This window comes from Gastrolobium bilobum, unplaced genomic scaffold (assembly GCF_033153095.1).
Source record: "Gastrolobium bilobum isolate Gb01-03AN ecotype WA unplaced genomic scaffold, APGP_CSIRO_Gbil_v1 utg7782, whole genome shotgun sequence".
NCBI classification, from domain to species: Eukaryota; Viridiplantae; Streptophyta; class Magnoliopsida; order Fabales; family Fabaceae; genus Gastrolobium; species Gastrolobium bilobum.
In genome coordinates this window covers 655,992-681,108 of record NW_026899380.1, presented here as the reverse complement: position 1 = coordinate 681,108, position 25,117 = coordinate 655,992, and the positions used below count along the sequence as shown (strand labels likewise).

The window sequence follows — 25,117 nt, the reverse complement described above, 5'->3', positions numbered from 1 at the left end:
CAAAATATTCCTAAATATTGTATTAAAAAATATATATTCCTAAATATAGGCATGAAAAGAAGCGTTCAAGTTTCACCTTTTAATACTCATTTGACATACCAAGCAAAATTTATTTAACGTATGCTTTAATGGAAGTGTGACTTATCACTTACGTAATCAATGACATATTTAAATAACTTTCAATTATGTGTTTATTTACCTATTAAATTATAAAAAATTATATTGAAAACTGATTTTTATACAAATACTCCAGCATTTACAGCAAAATTGAGGCTCCATATTGTATTTGACCAATGCAATTATTCTTCAGTGACTCGGAAGAAAGAAATATATTAAAACATAATATAAAGTGTTAAAAAAATCATTACCCACAATTTAAGCTTAAACTTTTTTGGCATGAACTTGAACTTTCGGAACAAAGTTCGGCCAATCTCTTGTCAAATGTGGAGTTTGTCAGCAAATTCTACGGACTGCGATTTAAGACATTCCATTTTATAGTACTTACATATATTTGACCTATAAAAATTTAGTTTTCCTCGTTGCACCTTAATTTTAGTTCCCATTCAGTTCATTTTTATTTCTATTAAATATTTATTAAAAATATGTTCTTATTTTTTATTTTATTAACAAAAAGTTTAATTGGGTTAGACTCTGACATCCTACTAAGATCAAGGCAGACCTTCCCAACTCATGTATTTGTGGAGTATGAGTCAAATCCTTAAACAACTATGTCCACTCTTGTTGACAAAAAAGAAAAAGAAAAGCATATTTAATATCTAACCAAATCTTTATAACAATAAAATCATGCTTTTAAAGTGAAATAGATGGAAAACGGGAAACACAATTTAATGGCCACTGTATGGTATTTTATGGCCTGAAAACGGCTACTAAACCGAAGGACGAACTTCCAATCCTATAGTCTATAGATATTCTACAAGCGGTTGAAGAATGGCGAAAAAAGGAACATGTAATTTTCAAAAACTTTTGAAGAAAAACGTAGTTCACTTAAGTGATACCCAACTAATGTATCAAATCCGCGCCAACTTTTTGGTTGTTTCAATTATGTAATCACAAGGTCTAAAAGATTAGCATCTAACTTTACTTATTAAATTAAAAAAAAATAGAGGTGAGTTATATTTATAATTTTTTCTTCATAATTTTTTTTTACAATTCTTTTATTATCATTATATTAAAATTAAATTAATCTTTTTTGTTTAAATTATTATTTTATAACTTTTGATTTGATTTTGATTCAACAATAAAAAATTAATTATAAAAGGCTATAGGGTAAACATATTGTAAGTTTAATCTCCGTAAAAATAAAATATTCTTAGTCATATTTTCATTTACATATCTTTCGCATATTTGTCTATAATGAATATTTGAATAAACTAATTTTTAAAAGAAATATTAGAGCATAAGTACTGTCCTCATTTCTATGAATAATAGAAAATTGAAGAAAACAAAACTGGAGTGTTCACAATAATTGTATCACACAGTGACACAGGATTGATTATTGGGGTAAATTCCGCGCTAGGAATAAATTTTTGATACTACTGCTGCTGTACCTAGATTCAGTGTATCTCATTAATAAAAACAGTACACATCAGAAGAGAGAAAAAAAAATTAACAATTTTTTTTTTAACTAACATGTAATATTTTCACTGGTGAAATGTACTGAATCTTTGGTTCAGGAGTAGTACCAAAAATTTATTGATGTTACTTACTGTTAAAAAGACATTCACTCAACTACCCAATAATGATAAAATAAATGATTTGATTGGGTGAATTTATGACCCTACTGTATAACTTTGTTGGCAGTCATTTGATTTCATAGCGAGGTAATGTGATCCTTATTTAATTAATTCAAATGGTTATCTTTTTTTTTTGGCGTTACAGAGAATCGAATCACACATCTAATACACCCTAAACATACCCAACACCACTAGGCTATTCTAGTGGCTGAAATGGTTATCTAATATGATATTAATTTTTTTTTTTAAAAAAATAGGCTCGTATTTCATCTCATCACCTAAAAAAATCCTATTTTATTTACAAAAATATATATCATATTTTAATCTCTAAAATGGGCTCTTGTGATCGCTGCCTAAATATTCCTTAGAGATTTAAGGAAAAAAGCAACAAACACAATGAAAAGTAACGTACGGCGCCAAGTGATCATGTCTCAATTTTACATGGGTTTGCAATATTGGAATTTGGATTGATATAGAGGTGTTGATCAATTTGAACTAAAAAATCGATAACCGAATAAATCGAAAATTAAAAATCGAAAAATCAAAAATAAAAAAAAATCTGCAAATTTTAATTGGATTAGATCAATTTTCGGATGGGTTGATGAAAACCGATCCAATATATTAATTATCATCTACTTACTTGTCCTTTCTCCAATCATAGCCCAAAAATTTCTAAATTCAAGACTCATTAATTCATCAATTAAACACAAGAAAAAACTTAGTCACGTCTCATCAACTATAGTATTATTTACTGATATTTTTGTATTTCAATTTTTTTTTACAAAAGATATTATTTGCACAATAATCATGAAACTAATTTTAGGATATTCAAAAAATCGAAAACCGATCCAATCCAATCCAAATCAGAAAAAATTGGATTTGATCGAATCGGATTTGAAAAAAAATTCTAAACCGAATGGATGATTACATGATCAAATCGAAGGAATTGGATCAGATAAGTTTTGCTTCCAAAATCGATCCAATCCAGACCGCGAACACTGCATATACCATAAATACAATACAATCAAATGGGAATAACTATGGAATATACTAGCTACGGATTATAGGCATCCCCTGATATGAAGATGATTGACAGGTCTACTCGCTTTTGCTTTTTCTGTTGCTGGTAAAAACAACTGTATCTGTAATTTAGAAACGTAAAGCAGAATAACATAGTCAAAAAGGTGCACGTTATCAAACATGATTGATTTAAGTAAGTAATATATAGTTAATTTCATTTAAATAATTTTTTGATTCAAATTCTTGTGAATTTTATGTGAATGTTTTCGGCTCCAACAAGTTAAGAATGTTTCCGGCGATTAACATTAGATGTGGTATTGTGGCACTTAATTGTTGTTTGTTTGGTATATATTTACAACACTAGCAATCATGGCTTTGGACCCCTCATTTTCAAATCACGCGGTCACCCACAAACAATATGATGATGCTGAGATTCATATTTGAGTAAGATAATATAATAAATAACAGTGGTCATTCTTATATTACAGTTGTATTGGAAAATTTTCATTGATTGATTCGTTTTCTTAAGATTTATTATTCATTATTATACAGAAATTTGATTATTATAGAGAAATTCTGTTAGACTTCGCGTGTCTTAATATGTTTTAAACTTAATTCCTTCGACGATATAGGTTAATACTAACGTAATATATATATATATATATATATATATATATATATATATATATTTAAAAATATAAAAATAGCATTTATTTTATTATTTCATATTATTATTAAACAATTACAAGATTTAACACGAATAATAAAAGTAATAAAAATTTATAATTTAATTAATTAATCGATTAAAATTATTATACTTTCATATAAAATTATTGAGTGATATCAGAGTATCAAATCTTATGCCAATATAATATGATTCTCTTATTTAAAATAATTTTTTAAGGAATTTTAATATAAGAATATATTAAAGTATGTATCTCATGATTTTCAACTAATACTATTGAACTGGACTTAACACGTATTTAAATTTGACCTATTAATTTTTCGGAATTATATTTTTAAATAAGTCATGATCCCACTCTTAGGGAGCCCAAAATAGAGGAGACTATCTGTTGGGAATTCGGTTTCCTCAAGCTCGGCTAAGCAGCCTTTCGCGAGAATCAATCAACAAGATCATCGATCTCGGATCTCGACAATACCTCGGCCTGAACTTCACCAGGTCGGACAGCGCAGCGGAAAATCAAAAACACAAACAGGAGAGAGAAGAACACAAACAGATTTTAACGTGTGAAAACTTTCTCCAATGAAGAAGTAAAAACTCACAGGACCTAGTCCAGATCAAAAATTCACTAAGAAAATAATGGTTACAAAGAATCAGGATTCACCAATGTGGTGGTTAACTTAACCTCTCCAACAATGTTGATAGTCAAACTCCCCTAGAGATGTTTCGTTCAAACTCTTTGTAGAGATCTCTCAAATACAAAGCATAAAGTTTTGCTCAAACAATTTTCTCTCAAATTTCTAATCTCTCTCTTAACCTAGCCTCCACCCACAACTAATGAATATATAGAGAGGTGAGATCTAGGTTTAAGGTTTTTAGGAAATTCCTCAATGGGCTTGGACATAGCATTGAAGGAGGAAGTCCAACACTATTATCTACACAACAAACGAGTTTATAAGACAAACCATAACAAATTAATCTAACACCATATCTCAATCCAAAACTTTAAGACATTAAGTTTATAGGTTCTCTTACTTATATACTCCATGATTAGCTCATTCATTCCCGATATGAATTTTTTTTATCACTTGCACTTAAATTCCCAACATGGTTAGGGAGAGCCTATCATCCACGCAACAAATGAGTTTAAGCGACAAGCCACAACATATTAATTTAATACCATATTTTAATCCAAAATCTTAAAATATTGAGTTTGTAGGTCCTTTTACTTTTATATACCATAGTTAGTTCATTCCTTCCCGATATGAATTTTTTTTATCATTCACACTTGAATTCCCAATAGGATAGGAGCTTACCTTTAATTCTGATGTCATATTAATTAATGAGGAAAGTTATACTTACAATCTCTTACAACCATATCTTAACCGTTGATTTTCGCAAATCAACGGTTATTATTTTTTCAAATCAAATTCATTAATTAATTATTAATTCACAATAAATGATAACCATTGATTGACGGAAATCAACGGTTAAGATATGATTGTAAAAGGTTGTAAACGAAAATAGGTTGTAAGTCCTTCCTCTTAATTAATTATTATAATTGTTAAAATTGCCTTTTTTAATATTTATCAAAACATTATTTTTAAAATAAATATTCATATAATAATTAATTATAAATCTTTTAATAAATGTTAATTTAAAAATTAAATAATTATTTAAAATTAATATTTTTAAACTGTAATTGATTATATAAATAAGTAAGAAACAATACGAGATAGAAAATCGGTCAGAGTAACACGTAATTAGTCTAATAAATTTTCAATCTAAATCGTACTTAATTCATTATGGACTGGTTCACATTCGTATCAATTCGCAATGGACAAACTTCAATGAGTTGAGTTGGCCCGAATTGAAGTAGAGATCAAGTTTCAAATCCTTGTTATTGTTAGTGATGAGGGTGAGTCCATATCCAATGTCACCTATTCCTTGGTTGTTACCGATAAGGGTATCTTTTAAATCTTATTCGCTTTCATACTCATAGGTAGGTTTATGCATTTCGTTTCGTATTCGTTCGTTCACTCAATCAGTTTTGGAATATTTGTAGGTGGCTTTACTAAGGTTTCTTGTTGGACATCTATCTTTTCAAGCCTTCATCTTTCGTAAAATTTTCTTAAGAATATAAAGGACATTGGAAGCTAACTATTTGGATTGGATGGTTGTTACTTTCGTATTTATTTATTTTTTTAAGAAAAAGGAAATAGATTATGAATTATTATATCATCATACGAAAGAAAAGACATCAAGATGGGAAGAGATGAGTGGTGATGTGGGCCAATTAATCATCCGAGACATTTCTCGTAGAAGACTTGGAGATATTGTTGGTGATGGTCGTGATGGTGCCTTTGTTATGTTAAGCTACAATATTAAGAAGCATATACAAGGAATATATATCATAGCACTGACTGACTCAATAAATGTTGAAAAAAAAGGTTTACCAAAAAATGATTAAAGGAATATTAGTGGGCAATATAATGATACGCATTTACCATCAATAACATGACGTACTGACCAAGGTACTTAATTTAGAGTAAGAAGTGGTATTGAACCGAATTGAATCTTGGGGTAGAGGACGTGTAGGGTTAAATCTTGGGGTGTGTATTGATCAAATTGAATCGAATTTTTTAAAACAAGAATCGAATTAATTTAAACAGTTCGGTTATTGGTGGGCTTGGAGAGTTGATTGATCACCTTGGAGGCTTGCAATCTCTTTCTTACATGATTCTAGGTGAGTTGATGTTAAGAAATCCTAGTTTCTTTTAAGTTGTATGAAAGATTGATTTCTATGTTTTTCTATGAAAATGGATCTTTGAATAGCATGATTGAGTTTTAAGCCTTGTTGGTCTAAAGAGACTATTTGGCACTTTATGGGAGCAACATATGACTTAATTAAATAAACATCAAGTGTCCCGCATGTTGTTTAAGTTATGATTACAGTTGTTTCTGGAAATTGTTTTAATTATGAAATTAATTTGAAACAAAAACGTTTATTTACAAAGAGGACAAAGTTTATCCGTATTTTAACTCAAACGTTGTGATTGTAATTGCGCTTAATGCCATATGTAATGTTAATAAATCGGATATAGAACAGGGTGTTACATGCATGGGTCGAATTGAATCGAATTTTTTGAAAAATTGAATCTAATTGGTTTAAACGGTTCAGTTCGAAAATGGTTCGTTTCGATTCAAAATCGGTTCGGTTTGATTCAAAATCGGTTCGCTTCGGTTCGGTCGGAAACAGTTCGATTCGATTCAGAACCGGTTATGGTCGACTCTATTATAGAAAAAAAATTAAAGAAATAAAGTAATAAAAATCAATTCAGTTCGATTCTGGAACTGATTTTTTTAAAAACGATTCGGTTCATGAATAGATTTTTAAAAATCGGTTATTTTAAGTGAGTTAAGTTTGGTTCACGGTTTGGTTCAATTTTTTGGTTATTTTACATATTTATAGTTAAATCAGTTAAATTTAATTTATATAATAGATATAAAATTAATAATATTATGATAAATAAAAACAATTGGTCTAACGGTAAATGTTGCAAGCCTCAACAATCAACAAGGGTCATTAGTTTACAATCGGTTCAAATGCAAAAACGGTCCAAACATTAGACCGAACTAGCTGGGGTACCCGTCGGATCGACGGGTTTGGTCCGGTTTTCACAATGTGGTTATGCAATAGTTTTTTTGGAGCAAAATTATATAATATTAATTTATCAACATCGTTAGATTCGATGGGAATTGAATCCAATTAGTGTATAATATGACGACGACAATATAGACATTCCAAATTAGGACTGTTGCAGGTGGAATCGGGTCACTTCAATGATGATATAAATATTCCAAACACATACGAGACTTGGGAAAAAGTGACAGCAAGGAAGGGGAGGGAGAGTCTGGAAACTTGTTTTGCTAACCCAAGAAAATGTGATTTAAAACGCTAATTAGACAAACGAACGTAGAATTTGGTTCACAATGGAAGAAATTTAAGTCACTAAAAAGCAAAAGAAAAAGAGTTGGCACATTTGACAAGTTAGAAAATTATGTACTAAAATAACATTTAACGGTGATAGATAGGGATATCCGAACAAAATTGTTCTTTTTTATGTTAAAAAAAATGATATGATCAAGTTCACAATCATATAAAGGTGATTAACAGTTACAATTTTATAACTATTTATTTTAATATTTTTTTTCTCTTTATTACTGTTGATCCATCTCTTATACTATTCCCCTGATTTTTTTTTTAATTCATATCTATATATGAGACATCATGCACCCATTCCTATGTAGGTCTAAGTGAACATAACTGCGGGTTGGGCGGGGAGTGGGGTGCCTCTACACGTTTGATTATTGATATGGCCAAAATGTCCGTGCATTTGAGAGCGACTGCTAAGGTTACTTTTCCTATTCTGCGAACTTAACTAGAATTCGCAACAAACAAACGCTTCAACCGCTTCTAATACAAAATTAATTGCAATGGGGTCTTTTTAAGTAACCCATCGAGGCCCTTTAGTTTCAAGACTCGCCCAAAATTTAAATCAGCTAACCCTGTTCGGTATTTTAAAGTATTTTTTCCCCACTTTTTTTTTTTTGCTTTTGTTTGTTTTTTTCTTTCTTAAGGAATTAGGCATAGTTAAATCTGCATCAGCTCATTTTGAGAGTTGGTTGTAGTTTGGTGAGATATTTAATTAACTGCTAATTGCTTTCTACAACGGTTCCGGTTGCTTCTCAAACCTGCAAGAAAATATTTTTTCTTTCTAGAGTGGGTGATGATGTGGCGCTGTTACATCTTAACAAAGTAATTATATAACATATAGAAAACCAAATACCATCATGTGCATGGCATGGAGATCAGTGAAGTTATTGAGTCATGCCCTCTGCTTCTCTCTTTTATGTAATTTCATTTGAGGTAATTTTAGATAGCAACAATTCATTTCATTCCATGATATCTATGCCACAACCAAATCTATGTGCAGATTGATTGAGTAGGAGTGTTTTTTCGTGTTCGGCATAAAATAATGTAGAAAGAAAAAGAAATCGGGGAACTTTTATAATATTGGAGTTAAATCTAATGAAAGCGTCTTACATGTCATTTGTTTTGTATGTATTGTTCTTGTTGAGAAGATAAGATGCTCATTTTTCAAGTTACGTGTTTTAATAGGAAAAGCGAACAAAAATGTAACCGCTGGACTGGGAATTCCAATAAGAAAGAAACTTCGAAACATATGAGCAAGAATTCAATGCGGCAATGGAATTCCTGGTTGGTTTTTAATAATAATAATAAATAATAATAAATAAATAAATAAAAAGCAGATTGTTGTAACCGAAAGGAGGAAGGGGCATAAATGGAAATGGAAATAGAAATAGAGCAGAGGCAGGCGTCAATTGTCAAAGTTCGATTTTTCAAGCTTCCAAAATAGAATAGTTTGGTGCTTCGGTTTTTTCTTTTTCCGGAACTGCGCGTGCTAACCTCCTAACTCCTCATAAGTTCCAAGTTCACACCATATTTATTCTGCTCCACCTACCTACTTAGCCACCACGAAACTCCGATGAATTGAGACTTGAAGAGGGATAAAGAAAACGCAGGTATTATAAACATATATATAGGACATATGGTGCAATAATAATATATATTTATTGGACAAGTTATTTTTTACACCAATAATATAAGTGTAAAATTATGTTATCTATCCATCGATTGTATTGTATATATAAACGGTAAAAGGAAAGTCAACAATAATATATATATAAATAAAAGAAAGACGGACAACCTCAAGAGTGGACCAATGTAATAGAAAATAAGATTTATGAAAATGATATTAAATTTGATTAATTGTTTATAAAACAAATAATGATGGTGAGGAGTAACCGAAAAAAGAAACACAGGATATGTGAGTGTTTTTTGTTTTTGTATTATAAACATTAAAGATTAAGCGAGAGAGGATGAGAGCAAGAAGCACGCACCGACGCAACAAGAACGCAGGCACAAGACAAGAGAATGGTCACAGAACGAGACATAGACACAGAGAGTGGGGGTGGTCTTTTAGTTTAATTAATTAAATTATATTTTAAGTGCTCACAAATACAAAGAAAAAAAAAAACGGTAGAAGCGGACGAGGAAGTCCGTGCTGGCAAAAGATTCCCTCATTCACTCACTCGCTTGTTTTCTTCCCCAGGTAACTGTACTAGCACTAGCAAATAGCAATATCAATAGCACTAACTCAACCCCTTTTCCCTTTTTCCCTGTGTTTTTGATAACAACACAATTAGAAACCCTAAAAGGTTCTTCTTCTTCTTTGTTTTTGGGGGACAGCTATTCTAATACTACTACTACTACTGTTTTTGAGTAATTGGAAGGTGGTTGTGGAATTTATGGGGTGTGCCAGCTCGAAGCTGGATGATCTTCCAGCGGTGGCGCTATGCCGTGAGCGGTGTACCTTTCTCGACGAAGCAATTCACCAACGCTATGCACTCGCCGCAGCTCACATCGCTTACATCAACTCTCTCAAGGCAATTGGCCACTCTTTAAATGTTTTCATTCATCAAGATAGGGATTTCGCTGCTTCTTCACCACTCTCTTCACTTTCATCATCACCGTTACACTCACCACCTCATAAGCCTGCAAAACACAATAACGCCGCCTCTCTTCCTCATCACTCCGATTCCGATTCCGGTTCACATCTCCATTTCCACTCTGATTCCGACGACATCCCTTCCCTTCATCATTCCACCAATTCCTCTCCTATGCATCTCGATATGCCACACATGAATAATTATTATGAGAATTCTGAATCACAATCAGATTATCATCATCATCAGCAGCAGCAGCAGCAGCATCACCTTCCCTCTAATCTTCACATGAATTTCATGAGGAATAAACCCACTTCTTCAATTGTCTACGAGCAGAGACCTATGAGCCCTGACAATGTTTATGTCGGTGAGTCATCTTCCTCTTCTTCCTATTACCCTTACCCTTCTTATCCTTCTTATTCTTCTTATCCTCCTCAACCTTATGATCCCTATTCAAATCCTCCTCCCTTTTACGGATCCTCCTCGCCCTACCGCCAACCTCCTCCTCCAACCACCGCCTCAAAACCCCCTCCTCCGCCTCCTGAACCAAAGGCTTCCACTTGGGATTTTCTCAACTTTTTCGGTAACGATGATGACAAGGACTATGCTCAACCTCAACCTTACTCTAACTTCACATTCACACCGAGCCGCGATTCGAAGGACTTGAGAGAAGAGGAGGGGATACCCGATTTGGAAGATGAGGATTACCAGCACGAAGTGGTCAAGCAGGTCCATGGGGATCAAAAGCTCGTCGAGCCTCATCACGAAGCCTCCCGCGCCGCCGCCGCAGCCGCCGCCGACAATGACCATGGACATGGGGTCGAATACGAGGTGCATGTGATGGACAAGAAAGTCGTTGATGAAGATGATGACAGGGCCAAGTCCAAGGAGCACGCTGCATTCCGAGGAGGACCAAGGGGTTCTCGGAATCCCCTTGAGGTTGCCAAAGAGATTCAGCTTCAGTTTCAGAGGGCTTCTGACTCTGGTGTCGAAATCGCCAAGATCCTTGAGGTGGGAAAGCTTCCCCATAATCGAAAGCATGGAGCTTATCAAGGTTATTTATTTATTTATTTACATTTTCATCATTTCTTTCTCATAATTTCCCCGCTGCTATGCTTCAATATTTAATCTTGTTGCTGATTTTCAAATACCTGTGCCTGGTCCCCCACTATGAAGCAGCTTCTTCCAAGATGTTACATGTAGTTGTTCCCTCATTGTCCATGGTGTCTTCGCAACCTTCTACTTCTAAAAGTGCCGAATCCGCGTCCACCAATGACATTGCTGCTCCTGGTAATCTGGATTTTGATGTTGATCTAGCAACGAGGTCACGCAATCTTTCGTCTACTCTGCAGAAGCTATATCTTTGGGAGAAGAAACTCTTCAATGAAGTTAAGGTATGTCAGTCTTATACATAATGTTATGGGTCATAATTGACCAATCTGGTTCCATTCATTTCACTTTCAAACCAGCTAATCTTTGGCCATCCCAATTATTCCTACTGCTATCTCGCATGAGGTAATTTATTCCACGCTGCGTTTTGCTGGAGATCTGACTTGACTTCTTGTATGTTGTAATCTAATCAATGTTTAGAATTTGGGAGAAATCAACTGGTGACTGGTTTTTTATGCCATAAATGTAATCTTGTTAACCAGTATTTATAGGTTTCCACAAAGCTTTTTTCAATGTATTTTTGTCTGCAGGCTGAGGAAAAGATGCGGGTCATGCATGATAGAAAGTGTCACAAGCTGAAACGTTTGGATGAAAGGGGTGCTGATTTTCATAAATTTGATTCAACTCGAACTTTGATTAGGGATCTGTCCACAAAAATAAGAATGGCAATTCAGGTTGTTGATAAGATTTCTATGACAATAAATAAGATAAGGGATGAAGAGCTGTGGCCGCAGCTGAAGGAATTAATCCATGGGTATGTAAAGTTAAAAAAATTCCAGTCTTGTTATTTGTGCAGGTCCTTCATGTCTCTCTATTCCTGACAGGTTATATGTTCGCTTTCTACTCTCTCTTTTTTTTTTTTTTTTGAATATCTGGAAAAAGGTTTAGGGTTAAGTTATGTGCCTTCTCTACTAAATTTGACTGCTATTTTGTGTACTCTCCTATTATCATTAAGGTGATACAACATACCTCGTATCACACATATATGTATCAATCAACTGTAAAGTGTCAATTTTTTGCTATTATAATAGAAGAGGAGGGTTGTGTTAAACATTTGGTAGCCAAAGTACAACTATGTAGGCAACCCATCTATAATGGGATAAGACTTGAGGCTTTGTTGTTGTTGTATAATGATCCAGTCATGTATTTTCTTGCCTGTTCAGTTGTGCTTTCCACTTTTAGCAGTTTGGATTTTCCTCCAGCCACTAAACTATGTGCCTGACACCATAAAACATTAGAGAAAGAAATGGAAGGAGTTATTTAGTTACTGAGGTTCCATTCCATTAGCATCACCTCTCCTATATTTTAACCCTGTTGAAATAAATTGAAGTACTGATGCACAACTCCCCACAATTCTTTGTTTGCCTTGATGAAATGATAATCTGAGAAATTCAACCACCTATTCTCATAACTGCTGATAGAAGCAAGTACTTGTCCATCTTCTAAGATTATTTCTGATAGTTCGAAGTATTGTTATTTACTCTGATGTCTGTGTATAGCCCCAAACAATATCCGTTCTAGATAATTTGGTAACTCATCTGCCCAATTTCTAGATTTTTTTGTGATTGATTTGTCAGCCAGGGGAATTATACTTTACATGGAAATGATGCTGCCCTCTTAAGAGTCACGCTGAGTAATTTATTACTCCCCAATCACCAAAAGGAACCTTAAAACCCTAAAATATACCCCCACTATCTTTGTATGAGTGGATTGTGCTCTTGAATTCAGAGTCTTTTTCATGCTCCTTCAAGTTACCCGTTGCACAAGACATGTTGTCGTTAACCATGCCCTTATTTATTCTTCTTAAGTTTATACTTCTTGAATTAATTCTCTCATTTTCTTTGAAGTTGCGAACTTTTATATATATATATATATATCCTTTGGGATAAGACATGCATGTGATATTCAATTCATACATAGTATAGAATTAATGTTTTGCTTTTTCTCATTGTAATATAATTATAATCTTAGAACTTTTGTGGGTTTGTGCATAATGTTTTGTGTATAAATGGTATATAACATAAACTTCTTTTCAGGTTGACCAGAATGTGGAAATCCATGCTTGAATGCCATCATTCTCAGCGTGAAGCAATTAGAGAAGCCAGAATTCTGGGTCCAGTTGGATCCAGGAAGAGGAGCGGTGACAGTCATCTTGAAGCTACCAAGCATCTTGAACAAGAGCTTATAAATTGGACCTTCCAATTCTCTGGCTGGATAAGTGCCCAGAAAGGTTATGTAAGAGCATTGAATAGTTGGCTGCTGAAATGTCTCCTGTATGAACCTGAAGAAACACCTGATGGCATAGTCCCCTTTTCCCCTAGTAGGATTGGTGCCCCCCAAATATTTGTGATATGTAATCAGTGGTCCCAAGCTTTGGATAGAATATCTGAAAAGGAAGTTGTTGATTCGATGCATGTATTTACCATGAGTGTGCTGCAGATATGGGAACAAGATAAGCTAGAAATGCATCGGCTGGTGATGCAGAACAAGGATCTTGAGAGAAAGGTGAGAAATATAGATAGAGATGACCAGAAGCTGCAGAAGCAAATTCAGGCATTAGAGAGGAAGATGGTTCTGGCATCTGGGGAAGGTAAGGGTATCTCAGTTTCTGAAAACATCATATATCAGAGTAACAAAAGCAGTAGTCTACAAGCTAGTTTGCAGCGCATTTTTGAGGCCATGGAGAGATTTACTGATGAATCTGTGAAAGCTTATGAGGAGTTGCTTCAACGGAGTGAAGAAGTAAGTGCTGCTCGAGATCAGGAAAGAGTTTCATAGGTTGGTGTAGTTTGATGGAAGTTGGAATTATATCTTTTCGATTTGCCAAGAATCACTTGTTGATCTCCTGCAACTTGCCAAGAATTTTGGGAGGAGGGGTTGGGTTTGACTTCTCATCTCATCTGGTATATTTTGAAGAAAGAGTCTAGCAAAGATCTTCCTCTACACTAAGCCGCATTTGGTACTTTAGATGCTGGCATGGGACTGTAGAGTTTCTTGTTAGACAAGAGAGATATATTTTGGGGTTCCGAAGTGTGAGGCCTGAGGCGTACAATTGCTTTTTGGGTACTCAGCACTATAAAGCTACAAGGAAGTTGTGCTGATATATTGGTTTGAGCTACTAAAAGACAGAGGAGCCGACAAATTTAACACCTAAATGATCCTTCTTTCTGCATTAGAAAATAAAAATACATATTTAGATGAAGGACGGAAATTAAGGTACTTAACCCAGCAAGTCTGGTGAAGTTCTGATGATAGAAGGGTGCTCAAACTGAAGCAGTATCATGAGCATACAAATGGGAAATTTTTTATGATGAGCATTGGAAGGAGTCTCTCTCGCATGATAAACATAGCTGTCTGTCGGAGTGACGTAAGTCACTGAATGCGTGGGTATTATTAGTTCCTGTATAAAATTATGTTCCCTCCATGAAAATATTCGTTTTTTTTTTAGTTTAATTATTGTACAGATTACCTGTTGACACTGAGCAAGCTCAAAGCATTTTGAATGAAATATCTTTTCGATAAGCTATTTGGGATTTCTGTTCCTCTTTTGTAGTGGTTGTGATCTGTTCAAAGATTGAATAGAGAACTACACTGCTTAATGTAAGAATGTTAGGTTCCAACAAGCAACCAATGTGATGATAACATGGATTCGGTATGTGCGCTACATCCAACAGCAACTCTCATATGACTGGTCACGTAAATTTTTTGTATTTATTTCTCGCTTCGGTAACGATAATTGAATCTCATTTGTTTAATATTTGTGAAGAGATAGATAGACATAAAATTTTTTATATAATCAAATCATGTAAAATTATAATATGAGAAAAATTTAGATCTTGCTTAAATGAGTTTTTTTCTTTTCCAAAAACTGTTTTTTGGGAGAAATAAAAAAGCATTTTTCGTTACAAAATTTATTTGGATGTCTATTTTTTTTTAAAAAAAAACAAAAGACATAAAAAGCTAAAAATCTATTTTCTTAAGTTAAAAATTTTAACTTCTAAAAAAAGCAAAAGCGAAATATTTTTTTTTTAAAAACTAAATACTTTTAAATTTTGTAAAAGACATTTCTAAAATAAGCAAGGGATAATAATTTTTTCTTTTATAGACTCATCTAAACAGACCCTTACTCCCACCCAAATTAGTTTCCCTATATCTATGGATCAACACTTGCCTTGTAAGGAAAATTTGTTTTCGGTGCATTAGAAGTATCAAGTCCTACTCATTTTTCCTAAATGGGAAAATTCTCTTCCATTTAAAATAAACTTTTAATTTGTATTTTTATTTAAGTCCCGAAGACTCTTTCTTTTTGGATATGATGAGCCTGTTTGGATCCTCTTATTTTTAAGCTAGAAGGTACTTATAAAAAAAAGAGTTTAAAAAAATAAGTTAAAAGCTGTTTGAAAATTACATAAAAAATTTAACTTAAAAATTATTTAAAAGCACATATTTCAAGAAAATTATCTCTCTCTATCTTTATCACTCTTCATTTTGAAAAAAAGCTCACAATTCAAAAAAGACAGATAAGAGCTTAAAAAAAGCTCCTCTCAGGAGCTTTTAGTTTTTAGCATTTTTCTTCATTATAAAAAAAGAACTTTTCGTTATAAGAGTTTTTTCTAAAACCTATTTGGCCTAATTTATGCTTATAAACAGCTTCTAACTTAAAAAAAAAAAAGATCCAAACAGGCACGATATAAGTACATATGTGCTACCAAAGATTTGTTCCCTTGCAAGAACAACGTTAAAATCTACATGTCTTGTCCAGTCACTTATGAATGTTTTGAAGTAAATATATATTAAAAAATTGTAATTTTAAAATTAGTTAATTAATATTTTTGTATGATCAAAAAATATTTTTAAATAAGCATTGAAATAGTGAAAATGGTTAATATGATTAATTTTAGTAATAACGAATTAAACATAATATAATGTGGGATGCAAGATGAAACTTAATGAATTGACGGATTGATCCAATTGTGCATATGTCTCACTCCTCAACGAGACTAAGAGCATGTTTGGTACATAATATATGATAAAATTCGAATGATGGAATAATATTTTATATTATATGAAATTAAAATGACAATCATTTGGTATTCGAAAATAATTAGTATGATCAAGATTTGACTCCTATCTATATAGGCTGCTCTGCGCGACAATAAAATAAAAGAAAATGACTTTTTATCAAAAAAATAAAAATAAAAAAATAAAATGACTAGAGTTGTGGTGAAAATTAACAAGAATTATGAACGTGTAAATATATCATTTAATACATAATTTATTAATTCTATCCTCATTTTACTACAATGTCTCGCTCATTTTTATTCCAACAAATCAAATATAACCTACCACCTAAACTAATAGCATGTCTGGTTTATAGTTTGGTTGAGTTTTCACCCACAAGTAATATTTTGGGAAAACCATGGTTGGGTTGCGTTTAAACATTGAAACATGGGTCCTCAACTCTCTAATTATGGTTTGAGTAAAAATGGAAAATAGGTTGCTTTTGTGTTAAATAATTTACAAATTAGAGTCCAAAAATTGCTATTTAACTGGGAATAATTAAGAAGAGTTGTGGCTAGTGAAAAATGAATAGTGGAGGACTTGAAGAAACCCTTTTCCTACTCTCGTACTAAGAGGTGATGTAGATAATCAAAGCTATTCCCTGGAATTCCCTCACTCGTTGATGGAGTTGCGCAAGTTCCTCGAATGTTGGCAGAAATAGTACGAGTTGAACAAGAAGCAATTAAAGACACAGTTCTCTGAAGATGAGCACATTACTCCAATCTTGTTATGTCCTTTCGTAAACAGGTTCATGAAAATCGACTTAACAGTCACAATTTAAAATTATTGAATATTGCAAGTTATTGGATTACTGGTCCAGTTACAACATGTTGATTTTTAGATGCTTCAGATTTATCGAATATTTGCAAAAACAGTTCATGATCTGCAAGCAAGACAATTCAGCCACCTAGTTTTATTCGCTCTATTTTTTTTTCCATGATATGGATCATTTCATGTTAAAAATTCATATGATCATGTGAAATTCTTATGTCTAATTTTCTCTTCTTCACATGTATTAAATAAGTGTAATCCAATTATTATTAATAAAGAAAGAGATCTACACATAAATTTCACATGACCAAATAATGTGAAATTTTAACACAGAGGAGAACTATTCTTATTTTTTCATGCGCTTTTATAGGGTTGTTACATGTAAAAATTATTTAGTGTAGATACTTAAATAGTTCTTAATCAACTGACTATTTTAGAGATTATTCCTCACTTGTTTAAATTTTTTTAATTTAAATTTTACTTTAAAAAAAAGCAAAAAAAAAAAGACAGCAAATTTGAATATAACCTTGGTGTTGATAGAAAAGAAAAACGAATTTCTATGCTCTAGCCTCTAAGAAAAATGTTTTTCTCAAAAGACAGAGACATGATTAAGGTAGACATAAATCTTTGGAAAGATACCAAATAGTTCGGCAGAACTTTTACAATCGCAAATGCTTTTAATATAATAAAGTTTAAAGGTCGCATATATTCACTCCAGTTCTACTCCACAAAAAGCCAGTACCCCACTCCGTTGAACAAAATGCCACATTTGGGTATTTATAAATTGTAATCTAACTTTTGTGTACGTGCTCACCAGCGAGCTATTTTTAATTTAATTATGAAGTGTGTATGAGATTAACTCTGCATTTTGTATTCCTATAATATAAGAAAGTGCATATGTGTTTTATCGGATGGTGATGGTCACTGATGGCTGCTAATCCATATGTCATCCTACTGAATTGAATTATTCCGATATGATATGTTCTCTTATATTTTTTTACTACAGCTATTCACACACACTCTAATATCGGAATCATCTATGTCATTCTTTTTTTTTTGTACTATTCTCACACATTTTAATATTATTTTACATATTTACATTTTTTGTCTGATTACACTTCGATTGTACTATTTTACATATTCCCCCAATGAAATTACATGACAATACTTGGGTTGGCAGGTTGTCATTTAACAAAAGGTGACATATTGCAATTTGCACAAAATGGGATGGATTATTATTGAATTTGGATAGAGAATATTTGTTTGCTGGCATGGTTACGTGTGTGTGTGTGTATATATATATATATATATATATATATATATATATATATATATATATATATATGAATGAAATTTACAAAAATTGATCAAAATAGTAAGAAAATTGGGCAATGTCTCATAGGATTCTATATTTGTCAAAAAAACATAAGATGTGGAAAGGAAAGAGAAAATTATCTTTCACGGCAACTTCTTACCTAAGCAGCACCAAATTTGTGACACGCGAACTCTTTTTATAAGACCTAGGAAAGAAATAAAAAAGAAAAGACGTTGACTTGGTTAGAATAGAACATGCATCCTTTAGTTTCGCCTTAAAAATATTGCTGTAAGGCAGCACATGTGATATGTGGTTGTCAAATTAACGGAGAAAACATTTTCCACGATGTGAGCAAGTCTTAAAATGCACACTTGCTTGCTCTAATTAAGCAACTTGATTGGATCTATCTGCACAGAAGCTTCTCCACGATGACCGACGAAGTCCGTAAAACATTTTCCATAACTTAAATTTAAGTTTGATACCAAAAAATTAAAAAATAAAAAGGTTCAATTAATCAAATTAAGTAACATAGGCGATTATAGTTAAAGAAGTTTGGCAGGAAGGAAATGATAAAGGTGAAAATGGATAAGATGGTAAAAACGAAGGAACCGTATGAAAATTAGAATATTTAATTAGTTATTAATTACAGTGAGTGCAAGTTCCAACTGGTAATCCTAATAAGTAAATAGTGACTGGTAATTAACAAACAGGGAGAACGATAAAGGAAGAGAATGAATGAATAGAATAATAACATAAAGCAATCAAAATCAAAATTTCATGATCTGTGAGAGAGAGAGAGAGAGAGAGAGAATTAAACCATGGGAAATTGTTGTTGCCAATCATCGTTGTTGTTCGGAGTAGGCGAGAGAGAAACTCACCCGGAAAAGGAAAATCAGCAACCCTACCGCAACCACAATCACAACGCTATCTTCTCTCAGAGTCAGAGTCAGAGTCAGAGAGAGACTATGACTGTTTCTGTGTCTGTGTCTGTAGCTGATGATCCTTCATCGTTCTCGGAGTTCTCCTTGGCAGACCTGAAAGCCGCGACAAATAATTTCAGCTCGGAGTTTATCGTTTCGGAGAGTGGAGAAAAAGCACCGAACGTGGTTTACAAGGGTCGGCTCCAGAACACGAACCAGAACCCGAACCAGAATCGCCGTTGGATTGCTGTGAAGAAGTTCAGCAAAGCTGCTTGGCCCGATCCGAAGCAATTCGTGGAAGAAGCTTCTGGCGTTGGGAAATTGCGGCATCCGAGGCTCGCTAATTTGATCGGTTACTGTTGCGATGGCGATGAGAGGCTTCTCGTTGCTGAGTATATGCCTAACGACACTCTCGCCAAGCATCTCTTCCACTGTATGTTTTTTCTGTTTCAATTCATATCTTCTACAACTGTTATTGTTTTGCTTAATTGTTTTCGATTCAGGGGAAAATCAGACAATTGAGTGGGCCATGCGCTTAAGAGTTGCTCTTTATATTGCACAAGCTTTACATTATTGCAGTTCTGAGGGTCGTCCATTATATCATGACTTGAATGCTTATAGGGTTCTTTTCGATGAGGTAACGCTCACACGTCCATTATTTCCTCTATATTCTATATTTCTTGCTCTTGTTTATAATTATTATATATCAAATCATGCGTTATTCAGGATGGTGATCCACGCCTCTCCTGCTTTGGTTTAATGAAAAACAGCAGGGATGGAAAAAGTTATAGCACGAATCTTGCTTATACGCCTCCTGAATATTTAAGAAATGGTAACTCCCTCCTCAACGTTTGCTTTTAATAACTGACAGATTATTACATTAAATAATCTTAGTTTGAATGGTTCCTTTATAATTATTTCAGGAAGGGTCACCCCTGAAAGTGTCATTTACAGCTTTGGAACTGTTCTTCTAGACCTCCTAAGTGGCAAGCACATCCCTCCAAGTCATGTAACTCCCTTCTATGTGCTTTTCTCCTTTGTTTCCCTAACTAGTTTAACTGTTTTTGTTATTATTAACTATCTCGACTGACACCTTCTACCTAAAATGCGTGTTCACAAATAAATAAATATCAAATACTAGTTTTCCCTGTATTGACTTAGGATGGAATACTTTCCCTGGATTTAACTGCAATCAATTGATGGGATTAATATACATAGAATGAAAAAATTCTGGTTTTTCATTTTTCTACTTTATTTTGAATTTGAGTGGCACATTCTCTCATTAAGCCTGCTTAAATCAACTTGCCATTTTCACCACTCTTTTGATAATAGTGAGTGGCTTGCTGTCACAGTATCTGAGTTTGACATTAATGCATTTTCCTTACTCAGACTTGTTCAGTGAGTGTTTTTTTTTGGGTGCCATATGGAGTTATCTGATTCTGTTTGCAGGCACTTGATATGATACAGGGAAAAAACAACATGCTGTTAATGGATTCACATTTGGAGGGGAAGTTTTCTACTGAAGAAGCAACAGTAGTAGTTAGTCTTGCCTCTAAATGTTTGCAATATGAACCGCGGGAGCGGCCTGATACAAAGGATTTGGTCACAACACTTGCTCCATTGCATACAAAACCTGATGTACGGATCTCTTCTTTAACTAATAGATGGAACAAATTATTTACTAAATCCAGAGATTGAAACGTTGTTGCTTGAACAGCCTTGCCTAATAACCCATTATCTCCTAAATAAGCCTTTATGTGGGATGTTAAAGTTCTTTAATGTCTAATATTCGAGTTCTATGACTTGCAACATTAAATGTTTGTTTCTTTGATTGCTTATTGTGAAATGGAATCTACTTGGTTTGGGTCCCTTAGCTCATTATCCTTGAATTGCATAAAACCTGGTAACCCAGGTCTTAGGCTGGGACATTTTAAATTGTTTTTGGTGAAAATGTAGTTGAACCTGGGCTATCTGCATGAGTTCATTTTGACTCTGATTAGAGTTTCTTTAGGGCATGAACTTTTCCGCTTACTTGAAGTTATATAATATGACAAAGGTTTTTGTATAACATAGGTTGCACTTGTCTGATATGTTAAAGTTCTCAAACAGCCCAAGTAATTGGTGTATGGTTCTAGCTGACTTCTTGTGAAGTCTACTTAGCAAAAAATTAGTCATCTTTACTGGCTCAGCACTTGTTTCGGAGTTATATGAATAAGCTTCATTCACACAAAAAGTAAAATCTTGTATGTACTTCTGTTAGTTTATTACCTTTAAAGGCCCAAAGAAAAATTTGTTATTTTTCCTGATAATTGTGAGCTATAAAGGATGTCAAGGTACTCATTAATGCTGAACTCCAATATCATGTATTTTGAATAAAATTGTTACGGACCTTGAGGTCACTATCCCAAAGACTTTATAAACCCCACATTAGTTATATAGGCAACCAATGTGGGACATGTAACATTGCCACCCCTTTAAGGGCTGATGTCCATGGCGGCTTTCACTATATCAACACTGACCCGATGGTAGCCCTTTCCCTTTTGGTGGCTGCACTCACCTATCAATATTCAGTACAACACCCCTTTGGGAGGCATGACACCTTAATCCAGCCTATAGGTTGCCCTTTCCGTGGCCTCAACTCTCAATAAAAGCACCAATTGATAGGATAAAAACCTCTCCTATCAGTATAGAGAGGGTGAACTGTATTAACTCTAAAAAAGAACGGGAATACAAGAAAATGCAGAAAAAAATAAAAAAAAAGAGCACGAGTGCTCCCTGCTATGGAGAATGCTCTCCAAGCCCTTCTACCCCTGTAGAAAAAACAAACGTAATTCACGCCCCCTTCCTAATGGTTACCCTATTCCACTATAAAGCAACGCAATAACAAATTACACCCAATTCTCTCTCCACAACTGCCAATGCAAGACAACATAACCATAACCACCTATTACATGTCACTCACTCTCCCTTCCTTATTCTTATTCCTCTTCTGATAGATTAATACTGGGCCTGCCCATCTCTTCTGTTTGGGCTGTAAATCTGCATCAGGGCCTGCTGCTTTGGGTTCTGATTCTGCTACTGCATCAACATTCCTATCAGCCCATTCTTGTATTTCTTCTGTATTTTGAAATTTTATACTCTTGTGCAACTAAAACTCAGCTGAGAATATCTTGTCAATTAAAGTACATGAATGAGAAATAAAATTGACAAATCTCATAATACGTATATATTTATAAAAGAAATATTGATATGTCATCTTTTTTGTAGTTAACAAGCGTATTGATATGTAATATTTTCCTAAAACATTGGGATAAAGGTGTTGTTGATGTTGATGTTGATAGGCATATGTATGACCTGCGAGAAACCTGTTCTTTGCACATACCTTGCCAATAAGGAGTTTAGTCCAGATATTTTATCTATAGTCAGTATGCAAAATTTCATTAAACGTTACTTCAATTCATATTTTCCAAGCATTTTAAATATGAAGATATAATTTTATCTGCTAATTATTTATGTAGAGAGTAGAGACTGTATAATGTATTGCCTTTATATATTCAGTTGGACAAGTATTGACCCAGTTGTTAGACTCATGATTCCAAACTCTAAGCTTATGTCTTACACCTGGTTGAATGGCTGATGACTAAGCCAGTGCTATATTTTAAAAGCCTTTGGCTGCCATCTGACTTTGATGAGGCCAGTATTACTTTAAAGTTTGCATTTATTTGCAAGTTGAAAAGTCTCAAGCCAATGCATATAAGATATATGATTTCCATGCATGTACATTGAGGGCTTTGGTCTTTAAATTGTCATTGGATAAAATTTATTTATCCATTTATAAATTTTAACTTTGGATTCATGCATATCTTACAAGAAAATGTTCATTTAAGCAGTATGATAGTGCAATTGCTAAGCTAATTTATACATTGTTGGATGCGGCTAAACAAAGTTCTTCCATGCTAAGCCACTAGGATTGGTCTAGTGGTGAGGAGTTTGGGTAGGCTGTACTAGGTTATGTGTTCAATTCCCACTTGCATAAAAAAAAAAAAAAAAGTTCTTCCGTGCTTTTTGTATACTATTTTCAATTGTCATGCATGAAACTATATTTTCTTCCCTTCCTTAGCGTATGTTTCTCAGTTTAGACCAGGGATCACATGTGTATATTGAGCTATGGCAATGCAAGTATCCTATCTCACTTGATATGGAAACATATCTTTTTTAAATGGCAATTTTGGTGGATAAAAGGGATCAAAACAACAACACTTCTAGCTTATTTTTGTTATGTGTGCTTCAGGTTCGTTCTCACATCATGCTTGGAATTCCAAAGCACGAGGAAGCTCCATCAACCCCACAACGACCTCTTTCAGCAATGGGTGAGGCTTGTTCAAGAATGGACCTCACAGCAATACACCAGATCTTGGTCGCAGCACACTACAGAGATGATGAAGGAACTAATGAGGTAACTGATAGGTTCCGTCTTTTTAAACTTTACAACTTCTAGTTGGATGCTATGCTATGAGGTTTGAATTTGGATTGGTTCAGTTGTCGTTCCAGGAGTGGACTCAGCAGATGAGAGATATGCTGGAGGCAAGGAAGCGTGGAGACTATGCATTCCGTGACAAGGATTTTAAGACAGCCATTGATAACTATTCCCAGGTGCAATTCAGCACTTGTTTGACATTATAATTGATTGTAGCTTAGCTATGTGCATGTTGGTTATTTTTGAGATGCTTCCGCTTTGTGTTATTTGTGCAGTTTATTGATGTGGGAACAATGGTCTCCCCCACCGTTTTTGCAAGGCGCAGTCTATGCTATCTGTTATGTGATCAACCAGATCCTGCGCTACGAGATGCAATGCAAGCACAATGCGTTTATCCAGACTGGCCCACGGCTTTCTACATGCAATCAGTAGCTCTTGCAAAGCTGGACATGCACAAGGATGCTGCTGATATGTTAAATGAGGCAGCAGCATTGGAAGAGAAGAGGCAAAAAGGAGCGAGAGGCTCATAGTTGTATGCATTGTGCAAATTTGAGGGTGCCAAGTTCTTGTATAAAGGTTGAGCTGGGAAGCAAAAACTAACGTTTAAATCTGAACTAAAAATGTGTCAGAGAAATACAACACTGGGGGAGTAGATAGCACTTGCACGTTGTTTCACCTATTTATAGGAATCGGTCATAACTTGAAAACTGTGCTTATGCACTCTAAATTGGGAAGGAATACCGGTGATTTTTCCTTTGTTAATGAAATTGATTGTTTGATGCATACTTTGTTACTATCAACCAGGTGTTGATTCAGGTTATTCTATCGCCTGACTAGTCAAGGCGATGATGTTCATAACATTATATTATACCTGCATCATCTACATGGATAATATTTATACATATGCAACCTCTCTTAAGTCTTTGATTAATCATATTATTTTTTTTTGAAATATATATTTCGTTTTTTTTTTTTCTTGATTGACAGAATCTATAATAAATTGCACTGGCATGAAGTATACATTTCGTTTATTTTTATCACTCACACGACATACTTATTATATATTATCTGTGACAATGGAAGGTGGCATTTTCTTCACTTGATGCATATACACTCATCCATTCGACAGAAAAGAAAAAGGCAATGGCTATGATTGCCCGAAATACAAGAAGTAATTATGATAAATGTCAGTTCTTACTCAAGTGTTAATCCAAACCTAACACTTATTTTCCAAACAATATTATTCATACTTTTTGATAGAATTGGTCTAAAATAAGTAAACAAAAAAAGAGATAAATTCTTAAGGGGCCTTATAAGGTAAAATTAAAAGTTATTCAGCTCTATCTATATATTAAC

The 25,117-nt window shown here is 33.8% G+C and overlaps 2 protein-coding genes across 6 annotated transcripts; both read left to right on the top strand.

Moving 5' to 3' along the window:
• Nucleotides 1-9,425: 9,425 nt before the first annotated feature.
• On the top strand, nucleotides 9,426-14,705 carry LOC133290075 (protein ALTERED PHOSPHATE STARVATION RESPONSE 1-like). 2 transcript variants are annotated; one of them, XM_061488132.1, is made up of 5 exons: nucleotides 9,426-9,653; nucleotides 9,791-11,101; nucleotides 11,224-11,441; nucleotides 11,748-11,971; nucleotides 13,254-14,705. In XM_061488132.1, the coding sequence occupies exons 2-5, from the start codon at nucleotides 9,850-9,852 to the stop codon at nucleotides 13,993-13,995; spliced, it is 2,436 nt and encodes an 811-aa protein (XP_061344116.1). In that variant the 5' UTR covers nucleotides 9,426-9,653; nucleotides 9,791-9,849; the 3' UTR covers nucleotides 13,996-14,705. The 2 variants fall into 2 exon arrangements, with proteins under 2 accessions (XP_061344116.1, XP_061344117.1); XM_061488133.1 differs by lacking the exon at nucleotides 9,426-9,653 and having other exon boundaries at nucleotides 9,662-11,101; nucleotides 11,227-11,441.
• A 4,406-nt stretch (nucleotides 14,706-19,111) lies between these two features.
• LOC133290043 (serine/threonine-protein kinase BSK1-like) lies at nucleotides 19,112-24,662 on the top strand. Of its 4 annotated transcripts, none has more exons than XM_061488092.1 (8): nucleotides 19,112-19,717; nucleotides 19,788-19,921; nucleotides 20,011-20,116; nucleotides 20,208-20,293; nucleotides 20,752-20,922; nucleotides 23,576-23,740; nucleotides 23,824-23,937; nucleotides 24,037-24,662. In XM_061488092.1, the coding sequence occupies exons 1-8, from the start codon at nucleotides 19,183-19,185 to the stop codon at nucleotides 24,289-24,291; spliced, it is 1,566 nt and encodes a 521-aa protein (XP_061344076.1). In that variant the 5' UTR covers nucleotides 19,112-19,182; the 3' UTR covers nucleotides 24,292-24,662. The 4 variants fall into 4 exon arrangements, with proteins under 4 accessions (XP_061344076.1, XP_061344077.1, XP_061344075.1 ...); XM_061488093.1 differs by having other exon boundaries at nucleotides 20,734-20,922; nucleotides 23,851-23,937; XM_061488091.1 differs by having other exon boundaries at nucleotides 20,734-20,922; nucleotides 23,836-23,937.
• The last annotated feature ends 455 nt before the right edge of the window (nucleotides 24,663-25,117 follow it).

What these genes read in the sequence shown, in the direction of transcription:
- LOC133290075 (XM_061488132.1), top strand. Translation starts at nt 9,850, where the DNA reads ATGGGGTGTGCCAGCTCGAAGCTGGATGATCTTCCAGCGGTGGCGCTA. An exon ending in AAAGCATGGAGCTTATCAAG is followed by an intron (nt 11,102 to 11,223) that starts GTTATTTATTTA and finishes CCCACTATGAAG; the next exon opens with CAGCTTCTTCCAAGATGTTA. An exon ending in CTGAAGGAATTAATCCATGG is followed by an intron (nt 11,972 to 13,253) that starts GTATGTAAAGTT and finishes ACTTCTTTTCAG; the next exon opens with GTTGACCAGAATGTGGAAAT.
- LOC133290043 (XM_061488090.1), top strand. Translation starts at nt 19,183, where the DNA reads ATGGGAAATTGTTGTTGCCAATCATCGTTGTTGTTCGGAGTAGGCGAG. An exon ending in TCCTGAATATTTAAGAAATG is followed by an intron (nt 20,117 to 20,207) that starts GTAACTCCCTCC and finishes TAATTATTTCAG; the next exon opens with GAAGGGTCACCCCTGAAAGT. An exon ending in AGCACATCCCTCCAAGTCAT is followed by an intron (nt 20,294 to 20,733) that starts GTAACTCCCTTC and finishes TTCTGTTTGCAG; the next exon opens with GCACTTGATATGATACAGGG.